Source organism: Cucumis sativus, chromosome 6 (assembly GCF_000004075.3).
Source record: "Cucumis sativus cultivar 9930 chromosome 6, Cucumber_9930_V3, whole genome shotgun sequence".
Lineage (NCBI taxonomy): Eukaryota > Viridiplantae > Streptophyta > Magnoliopsida > Cucurbitales > Cucurbitaceae > Cucumis > Cucumis sativus.
The window spans coordinates 19556749-19568297 of NC_026660.2; the positions used below are offsets into that span (position 1 = coordinate 19556749).

General features: G+C 29.9%; 1 protein-coding gene across 1 annotated transcript; it reads left to right on the plus strand.

The window, feature by feature from the left end:
* Positions 1-1633: 1633 nt before the first annotated feature.
* Positions 1634-3722, plus strand: LOC101215856. The gene is made up of 2 exons (XM_004146735.3): positions 1634-2591; positions 3309-3722. Exons 1-2 carry the CDS (start codon positions 1813-1815, stop codon positions 3367-3369), a joined length of 840 nt encoding a protein of 279 aa, XP_004146783.1. The 5' UTR covers positions 1634-1812; the 3' UTR covers positions 3370-3722.
* The last annotated feature ends 7827 nt before the right edge of the window (positions 3723-11549 follow it).

Below are 11549 nucleotides of genomic sequence, written 5' to 3' on the forward strand. Positions count from 1 at the left end.
AATAAAGAAAAAACATATGATTAAATATATAAGAGTCAAAATATTTATCCGATAACAAAGTAAAGAAAATTAAGCAGATCTATCTTTAAAAATATTTCAAATTTGCTCTTTTTTTTACTGTCTTTCTACTTTTGCTCTCGTGCAATTTTTTCTCTCACTATCATTTTTCTTCCGTCGAATATTTTTCTTCTTCATCTTATTTATTTATTTTTCAAATTATTATTTGGTTCAAAATAATGTATAAAATATAAAAGATCTATTTTTTATTTTATTTTTCAAACGATTTAATGAAGTATAATGTCCTTCAAATTTGGATTAAAAAATAATTAAATCTAATCAAATAACGACTGTCTAACCAAATTTATTCTAAAAGATGGTATAAATATAAATTCGTGAAAAAACAATTGTTTAGATTTGACTTTTGAAAAACTGGTAGATAAATGAATAAAAAATAATAATAAGATTTATGTTAAATAAGTGAATGGAAGAATTATGTAATTAAGTAAAATTTAAAAGTCTTATCATATTTACTATTTTGTTATACAGAAATATTAATTCTTAGTAAAAATAAATAATGAGAAATAAAAATGATAATTTTTTTAAAAAACAAAAATGTTACGAGTAGATTCGTTTCGTAGTTTAGCCAAAGGATAATGAATGGAATCGTATATTAAATTATTCATATCTCTGTCATTGTTGCATGAACATTTTGGTAATCATCTTCTACACATTATTGAGGATTATAGAAAGAGAGGAAAATGTATATTTGTTTAAGAGAAAAAACAAAATAACTCAAAAGTCAAAAAACGGAACACAGGGGAACCAATAATATAAAACCACGTCATTCTAAGAAATTAAATTGCAAAGTTCCACCTCATCCACGTCTTCTTCTAGAATCCCAAGACTTTCTGGCCCCCATTCCAAAATCCTCCTTTCTTTTTTTTTTTCCCTTCAGAAAGGACAGAAAATTGAATACAAAATACACAAATATTTTAAATGTAAATTTAACCTTTCTCTTATTTCACCCTTCATTCCCTTCGGCTTCGTATCCTATAGGGACAAAAACCAAACCGTAGAAGCAAATAAAATAGTGTTTCATCAATTCTAAATTAATTTAATTATGTTAAATTATATGAACTAAAGTAGACTATTTATTTTAAATTATTTTCACATCAATAATTAAATCATAATTTATTATAATATATATTTTAAAAAGTTTATGATTTGAATTTCACCCTTTCTTGTCTAGAACTAGTTTAAGAAAGCCTTGGAAAGTTAGAATTTAAAAAAATTGGTTGGTGCAACTTTAACTTTCAACCCAATTTAATGGTTGAGATTCTAACTATAATAATAAATACTTTCTACTATTTTTAATTTATATATAAAAATGCCAAAAGTAGTATTAATTAAGGAAGAAATAAGAAACGTGAAAGTTTGAATTCAACCTTTCTTAGATTATTTGTCTTGAAACTCTAATGAGTTAAAATAAATTTAATATCATATTACTTTACAACCTTTAAACTTGATATTTTGTTATATTTATAAATATTTTAAGAATGACTTGATTTAAAATTATTAAAATGAGAAATATAAAGAGTATAAAGTCTTAGATTCTAATTTTGGAATTTGCAATTTGAAAAAATAAAGAAGAGAAAAAATGACCCACAAAGAGTCGCCCATGAAAATGACTCTGCTTTCTTCAATTCTTCCTCTTCTTCTTCTTCCACTGCCATAATCATACCGCAACCTCCATTTTTCCTCACCATCTATTCCTCTCTCTCTCTCTCTCCTCTTCTTCATTTCCAATTCATCATGATCGGTAGCACCCGCAAGCTTCTCTCAAGCCCTACTGAATCCCCTGATTTTAGGGCTTTGAACACCACCATGGAGTTCTCTTCTCCAACCAGGTCCTCCAGACCCGCTCTCAATCACGATATCTTCAGGAGTTGGAATGGTAAGCAGATTCATCTCAGGGATGATCATCCCTTCGAATATGGGTTTCGTTTAACTAGTCCTCAACGGAGCCCTCAGTTTTACCGATCCAATTACCACACTCTGTCTCCGCCGTCCAAGGCTCTCGCTATCGCTACCGGACAGAAGGAGCTCATGGAAATTGTGAATAATATGCCGGAGTCGTGTTACGAGTTGTCGTTGAGAGATTTGGTGGAGCAGCCGATGGTTTTAGGGCAACGAGAAGACACTGGAGTGGATGAGAAGGATTCTTATCTTGGCGGCGATCGGGAGGTTTTTTCGAGGGAGAATCGGAAATCCAGGAAGGAAACTAGGGCTTTGGTTGGTAGAACTAGTATGGAGAATGAAGGTTTGTATCTGAAAATGGGGTTTCCGAAATCGATCGGAACGACGACGAGGAAGAAGAAGAAGAAAAATGATTCTAGTTTGAATATGAGTGCTAAAGTTTCGCCTAAACCTCCTCAGTTGGTGGAAAAGGATTGGTGGAAGAGAAGACTCTCAGTTTCATCTGAGAGTGAAAGCCTTTCTTATGGCTCTAATGTTAACAATGGAAGCATCAAGAGCAGTAGCAGTAGTAGCAGCGATGGCAGCAACAAGAATAGAACAAAATCCACTGGCAGGTAACAGTAACACCATAACTATCAATCAATTGCTTCTTTGATTCACTCTACCTTTTAACTTGAGATATGAATGTGCATGTTTGATCTTCTGTGTTGATATGAAAAACAGAGAAAATCACCACCGAATAGATCTATTTCTATTTTGGGTCATTCTCCGGGCTGTCTGTAGTATCGTAAGAATTTACTGAGTTGAACATAAATGGGTTTCTACTGAAATGAAGAACTTGCAAATTCAGTATCTCTACCATTTTGGGTAGTAGAATTCCTCAAGCTGTTTTATGCACTAGTAATTCTAAGAACTTGCTGAGTTAAATTGAATAACATGAATGAATTTTCTCTGAAAGGAAGAACAGCCAAATTCACCATTAAATAAGGCATCAGTTTGGGTAGTATAATTTTTCGAGCTGTTTAAGAATTTTGGGAAGAATAGGAATGGGTTTCCTCTGAAATGAAGAACACACAAATCTCTCCATTAAAAGGGAATCATCGCTTCTCTGCACCATTTTAAGTAGTGAAAGATTCTCAAGCTCCCCATCCTCTAGGAACATAGGAAAATCTGATGAGTTGATGATGAATGATTTTCTCTCTGAAATGGACACACAATCTCACAATTCAATAGAATTATCTCTACTATGCATTGTTCTGGGTCTTGAATTTTCTTTAAGAAACTGCTATAAACTGGGTTGATCTTCATTCTTATGAATCAATTTAATACAGGCGTGCGAATGGAGGTTGCTGGTCATGGATTTATCCCAAATACCATGAACGGGATGAATGAACAAGAGGCTGCTCTGCCATGCACTCAAACAAAGTAAAAGCAGAAGCTATAGGTATATAAAGTTATGGAAATGAAGGCATTAATTTTACAGCGTTTGTAAATTCCCTTTCAGTTTCTCAACAAAAATGCTTCCTTTTTTTGTCTTTTTTTGGTTCTTTAATATATATGTATGCCCTGTGTCCTCCAGGGTTCCTCTTCTTTAAGCTAATTGATGGAATTAATCTCCCTTTTCAACTAATATGTTCTTTTGTATTTTCTTTTTCACTATCATTTTGATGGCTAAGAACTGTTCTGATGCTTTGTCTACAAAAGTGGTTCCATCCAATCAAATTATGCCTTAGATTCAAATTTTATTTATTTTTGGTGCAACCAATGTGATGCTGAGAATTTTAAAGGCCAAATTTGATTACTTTTGTTTCTAATATTGATAAAATAGCATTATTAAACTGTGGATCTTCCACCTTTATAAGCACATGTTACTATTTTCTTAATTTTTGAATGATGCTCGAATTTGACAATAAATAAATAAATAAATGCAAGGATTAAGTAAAAAGACAGTCAATGCAAGTGTAACTCAATAAGAATGTCTAGTTGTCCAGTTGAGATGTATGATTAGCATCTCTTTAATCTCAATTATGCTAAAAAAAGCTACACTTAAAAGAGTATAGAAACTAGTTTATCTTCTAAATTAATTTTCGAACTTGGAAATTTATTCCGTTTTAAAATTTTCATAGTTTTATTATATTTTCTAGTAAAAGAAAATTAAGAAAATGGCTATTTTCAAAATATCTAATTTTCTTTACAAACATTTTAAAAAGCAATCATTTTCGTCCTTTCTATCATAATTCTTTCATCCTATAGCCACTTATCACAACATCTTTCTTAGCTGATTTATTTGACTCATAATGCATACCCGTGATATGTTTAGTGAAATTGCAACTTTAACGTGTTTAAAGAACCCAGAATATTTTAAGTGAAATTGCAAGTTTAATTTGTTTAAAGAATTGTAAATATAACAAAATTTACCACGGATTGATAAACACTTATTATCGATATACTTCAAATAAACTACTAAAGTTGGATTCAAAACTTGGCTTGTATTTCAAAAATATTAGTTAAAAATAATAAATCAAAGAAACTCATAGATGATCATATGTGTGGACTGGAGCGTTCTTGAATATCAAACAACCCCTTAGCTAATTACATTTGATGACCCTATACTATTGAAACTTTGGCCAACATCCACAAAAAGTTTCAAGAACAAATTGCCTCTAATTCCAAGTATTTTTCCTCGAGTCAAAAACTCACATCATGAAAGTCCCAACCCCACTGATTCTTCAAGTTTTGATTGGAAACAAATATTCATGACGACTTGAAGAAGAGAGAGATTCTACAGCACCTTGAACTCCTTTCACATTTTAAAAGACCAAATCTTGGGTCGTATTCAGATGATATCAATCTCAGCATACCTCATCTACTTTAGACATTTAATCTCAATCAAGAGATCAAAGGTCGATCCTTTTTTATACATTAAATTAAATTACTTTTTTGTTGTTGCTATTATTTCTTGCTTAACAAGAAATTCTGAATACCGCTAGGGATGTATTATGATAAACGTAACAGATGGGTTATAATTAGCATAAAAAATCTTTTGCATGAATAAAAAAATAATCATAGGAAGGTACCAATGTTGGGCTTCTGATAAGTTTTAAACGTTAAAAAACAATTCAAAGAATAAATAAATCAAAGTTGTTGGAAGGAACACCAAGACTTTTCAACAGCTTGGGAATAGAATAGGGATTACTAGGAGTATTTTTTGGTTCATGGCCCTTAAGTGTGAACATAGCAAAATAATTTAAGTGTAATATTTTGGACCGAAATATCATATGTTATTTATACTATAATATTTTGTTGGATTACTACATATTTTTAAACTTTTTGTCATTTTAAATAAATTTTCTATTGTATGTTACAATAGTAAGATAAATAATTGTTGTTGTTGGTTCAATTTTAGTATTAAATAGTTTCATCTTTTAAGATTAAAATCAAGAGCAACGTTGATATGTCAACGTCAAATTTGATATTATATGGAGAGGAAAACTAAAATAAAATATATGAAATAATTTAAGTCAAATCAAAACTATGTTTGCAAGTGTAAGGTATTTGGGTTTTACGTTTGAAAAGATCATTAGGAAAATATATAATAGCTGATACAACCAGAGGGTGCAACATTTAGAGAAATTGTTATTTTAAATCTAAAAGGATTTTTTTATTTGGATCATGTTTTTAAATAGAAAAATAAACTAAAATATTTACCGATAATATGAAATTTTACGTAAATATTTTGTTAATATAAAAAATATTTTTTTTGTTACATTTCCAACATTTGAATTTTATAATATTTTCCTTTCTCTATGACATCATTGAACTTTTTGATCAAGTCATTGTATAGACTAATTTGAATTTTTGTTGCCGAAAAAAAAACATATTACATTTTGATGGATAAATTTACATAAATATAACAAAAGTGCTAAATTTTTACGGTCCATCCTAACTCCTTGAAACTTCCCTCCTCATTTTTCGTACGACAAAAGTGCTAAAATGACATCTCTCGTTCCAACCTTGAGTATCATTTCACCCTCCTCGACCTATATACTTAAATGAATTAGTTTCCTATAAAGAAGAGCAAACATGGCTAGTGGCTCTGAACAATTATGAGACTTTAGTGGAATGACCCGTTAGTTAATGAATGTTAATTAGCTTAGTCTAAAAGGGTTTAGCCAGTTAATCTTAGATTATTAGAGCCCATGATCTATAAGTCCACTAGGTTCCCCTGCTAGCTCATATGAAATAATATTAGAATAATATGTTAGAATAATTTGAATTATTGGAATTAGGTAAAAATAGAGAAACTGACGAATATACGTGATATAGTCATCGATTATAAGTTTGAAATAAAGTTTATGTTTAAATATAATTTAAATTATAAAAATATAAATACAAATTCATATTCGGAAGCTCAGATTTGATAAAAATGGTCAAAGTTGTAAAAAGTCAAAATGTTGACTTTTGACTATGAAAAGTCAAACTTTGATCGACTTTATATTCAAATGTGATTTGAATTTTTGAAAAATGAATGTTATGTGTTGAGGTCAAAACTAGTCAAGACAAACAAATTGGAAATGGTCAAATGATCATATTACCTTTGAACTAAGTTAATGGAAAAATGCAACATTTTGTTGGATAATCCCACAAACACTTACTAGGATAGATGGTTACATGATATGTAAACAACTAGCCCACTAAGTTCCACTAATGGTTAGTGGAATGCTAGGTGTTGAGGTTTCGCCAACTAATTATATGCAATTTTGTATGTAATTAGGTTATAACTATGGTTCATTTCAAATTTACAAAGACATTTGGCCAAAATTTGTATTTTTGTTTTTACAAAAAATTGACCAAATTATTTCTCTACCGAGATCCCCAACTATCGCCTTCCAATTTTCATCTTGCTCTCCCCATTTTCATTCACTTAACAGGTTCACAATTTAGTTCTAAGTCTGGAGAATAGTGGATAAACTCTAGTGGTGATCTTGGGTTTGTGTTCGTTAGGAGATATCGACTAATCGGGAAGCTACGAAGGTATAACTTTTATTAACCCTAATTTCATTTAATTATGGTAGTTGATATGCATGTTAATCGCTAAATTAGTTTAGATGCAATTAAAGTAGAATTTATTTGTATTTCGCCGTACATCTACTGTTTTCCATCAGTTTTGAGATTGGTTGTCTCTATAGCATGTTTGAAACTTTTGGCTTTTGTTCGTCCCCATCATTTTTTTTCCTTTTAATTTTTCTTAATTTTTCTTTTGTTTCTATTTCTTCTTCTACAGTTTCTTCACTACTATCACTGTCGATCTCTTCTTCAATTTCAATATCATCAACATCAACAACTTGATTCACCTTTTGTCTTCCTTTTGTCATGAACAAAATTCCTTCTTATAAGTATTTGTATCTTCTTCATTTTTCTCACATTCGACTTTCTCATACTCTTTTTCTATTTTCTTTTCTTCAACGACTTGCTGCAAGAAATTGTTGAAGTTAATAACAAGAACAATGAATGGTAGGCAATGATAGTTATTTATTCTTTTTAGGTACACAGAGACAGTGAAATATCACAATATTTACCAATTGCTCATTACTTTGTTTTGTTTTGTTTTTCCTCCTCTTATTTTCTTCTTTTTCACTTTCGTCTCATGTTTCATTATTTTTTCTTAATCTTCAGCTTCTTCTTCTTTTTCTCCATCTTTATCTTTATCTTCATTTGTTTGAATGTAATATGAAAATCTTTTGTCAAAATGTTTGTGCAAGAAAATGTAAATAATTGTGCAATAAAAAATATCTAAACGATCGTGTAAAGATATATAAACAATCGTGCAAAGATACATAAATGAGCGATCATACAAAGACATATAAACAATCGTGTCTATATATAGACGATAGTATAAAGATACATAAATGAATGATCGTGCAATGTATATAAACAATCGTGAAACCAATTGTATACAAAAGAAATCAAAACCTGTGTCAACATTTGTGATTTTAGTGTTTCTAAATTTGTGGTTTCTATATTCTCTTCTTCTTCACCTATTAGAAAGTATATAAAGAAAGAATGTTAAAAAAACATCATATAGATGTCTTGGATTGTGCATCTTATATATATATAGATATAGAGGACTATCTCTAGAGGACTATCTCTGACTATGAAAGATAAACAGAGATAGAGCTCTATCTCTAGCTATATCAGATAATGTGTGATAGATTTATTGTTTGCGAAAGAATTAAACCTGTGGCAACAGTTTTGTTTCGGGTGTTTCTAAATCTATAATTCATATTATTTCCAAATCACTTTGTGTTTCAAAGACCACAGTTCCCTGCATAGAGAAAGAAAAAAGACAATTGTTTTTTATTTAGAATTTAAGCAATTTTAAACAATAGAAAGCAGTAGATAATGAATCAAACACTAACTGTAGAGCAATGTGTTGTTGCATAGTTGACCATTGTTAACTTTTTCATCTTCCTCGAGAAGGTCAAGGCTAGAAGTAGGTGATTTATTTTTTTCCACAACTCGTCGATAGGCACTTTCTTTCTCTCTATTATTGTGGAAACTTGTCTCATGATAGCTCAACATTTAAGCTTCTTATAACCCGTGTCAACATACTTTTTATTTCTTTTAGTCCTTGTCGTAACAAAATTTGTTCTGCTTCTATTTTTTCTTTATATTTTCTTAACTCAATTATTTCATTCAAGATTTTGTTTTTCTATTATTTCTATGTTTCTTTCCATTTCTTTCTCTCTTTTTTATTCCTCTGCCTGTTCTTTTTTATCCCCCTCCTCAATATCTCTCAAATATTTCAAAGTTGTTTCTTCTTATGTTGAGTCTAGTGGTGTCATAGAGAACTACAAGTAAAATAATGTTAGATTATTAGTGAAAAAGTAGCAACTATATTGATAATCAGAGATAGATTTTTATCAACGTCCATTCCAAATAGACATGGATAGAAATCTTTCATTGTCTAACTAGATAGACATATATAAAACATGATCTAAATTTACTTACTTTCGCAAATTAAAAAAAATGTTCATGTTTAGAGTCCTCCAATCACTTGACTCCAAACATTCTCATGCCACTATCGTTGGCCCTTGAATTCCAAGCTTTCTTCCAAACCCAACATCTAAATTGGAAAGTCTTGGCATTGTCTCAAAAGCTCAATAGACTAAAGCTAGGCAAAACCCTTGAAGGTATATATCATCCTTGTCATTGTATGATACTTTCTTGAAGAATTGACATTTTAGGATGTATGATAATCTCTCCCATGGATAGTCTTTGAAGGTTTCTTCATGATCCAATATGTCTAGATGTTGAAGATTTGTGGTTATGTTATTGCTTGGAAATTAAAAAGGCTTCTAAGATATAGAGGTCAACTAATTTTTCTTTCAATGAGTCTTCCTCATTGCATAATGCTTTGAAATTCCTCTCCATATCTCTTCTTGTTATAAAGTCGTCATGACCGAAAATGGCATTTTTCATACCATTCTCTTTTCTTTCTCTTAGATTTGACTCTAGAAATTTGTGTAATTTTAATCCAATCACCAGATATAATTCTCTCAGTCCAAATTGTGCTATATGTCCATTAAAGTTGAAAGCAAGGACATTGGCCTTTTTTTGTATGACATTGCTTCCTTATTAAGAAATTTAATTAGGAATCAAGTGTTGGTATTTTGGCTATTTTAATGTTAAGAAACTGGCCAAAAGGGTTGTTCATCAAAGCTCGAGAATGAATTGTTTGGTCTATTTTTTATTTGATCTAATTCAATATCTCTAGACTCTAGTACACAATAATTCTAAGATTTTTGTATTCATCTTCCATAATAATGTTATTTTGATGGTGTTTGACCTATTGAAAAGATATAACAAACAATATATTATAAACAAATGGCTAGTCCGAACAGATTCACAAATACGCAACACTATTCAGATTGATATTGACAAAGATAGAGCAATCAAACAAAGATTACACAAGTATACACAAAGATAGAACACTATACAAACATATATTGGCATTCTATTTTGTTGCCTTCGTTTCTTTTTCTGTCTAAATTTTTTTTCTTCTGCCTTTCATTTAGATTTCATTGATTTGCTACTTGATGATGCTTGCTTCTTGCTCACCATCTATTTATTAAAAAAAAAAAGTAAGAGTTAAGTTACATATAATAAAAATGATTATTCAATTAAATATAACAAATATAGATTCAAACCTCTTTGTATGGGAGATAGATCAGGATAGAAAAAGATAGATGGTGTTGATAGATCAAGATAGATGGAGATAGATTTTGTTGTGGAACCAAAATGTTGAACAACGACCCGAATGCCATAAACAAATTTTGGAAAATTGATAAGAAAGGAAGGTGAAGAACAAGGCGAAGAAGAATTTCGAAAGTTTTGTTTAAGAAGGTACAAGGAAATAAACAATTGATAAAGAAGATATACAACGAAAAGTTTGAACAAATGTCTTCTCCTTTTTATAGTACGTTGATTTTGATGGTATTTTTGCAATTAAGAGTGATTGGGCTTGGCTTCTCTAAATGATAGTTTATACTTACATGCACGATCGTACATACATATCCGACGATCATTTATATCTAAAGTTTTTAGCCATCGTTTAGCGTTTATTATTTGATCGTTTATATTTATGGAAATCTACAAGATCATGTATCAGTTGTATCTTTGTCTACAATATCACGTATGATGATCGTTTAGTACAACATTACTTGCCCGGTGTAGCCGATTAATCGTGCATTCATTAGGACATTTTTTATATTTCGCATTATGGACCTGTGAGATTTTTCATTTTAAAAATACCCCATTAATTTAAATAATTTTGTCATATGTGTCATCATCCATAATATTTAATGGTAAATATATTTGGGACGTTTTGCAAAAATAGCAAAAAAAAATTATGATAATAATACTCATGTCATTATATTTTCTAAATTGCAAAAGTAACAAATTTAAAAACAAATAACTTTTTGATAGCCTTCTAACTGTTGTATGATATATCTAATTATTTGTCATACTTATCATAACTGTAATATGCAAAGTAGAGTTGCTGTGGAAAGACTTTTTTCCTTAAAAAATTTTGTTATCATCTGATGCAATTCTCCAATGTAATTTTGTTAAACTAACAAAATTCTCATAGATATAATTCTGATTTTATTTTATTTTATTTAGTTATTCCTAAAATGGATATATACCAGTAAATGGTGGATTGAATATTGATATTAATGATTAATCAATATTTTAGATAAGTATCCATAAAGCATGAAAAAAATATACAATCATCATTTCATAATCAAAATATGAAAGTAGCACAATAACAAGATCTATAACTTACTTTCAGAGTAAAGAATATCTTCATAAAATTAAACTTGTGATATTTATATCAACATTGATAATTTTAATTATGTGAGATGATTGACGTGTAAGACTTCATTAATCAAAACCAAATTGTGTCCTGCCGGAATTTTGTTGCATCCCTTGAAATCAATTTTTCAAATTTTTACACTCTAATTGTACTTAAAAACAATGGAAAACTCCAAATACATATTCTCGAAATAGTC

What these genes read in the sequence shown, in the direction of transcription:
- LOC101215856 (XM_004146735.3), top strand. Translation starts at nt 1,813, where the DNA reads ATGATCGGTAGCACCCGCAAGCTTCTCTCAAGCCCTACTGAATCCCCT. An exon ending in AGAACAAAATCCACTGGCAG is followed by an intron (nt 2,592 to 3,308) that starts GTAACAGTAACA and finishes AATTTAATACAG; the next exon opens with GCGTGCGAATGGAGGTTGCT.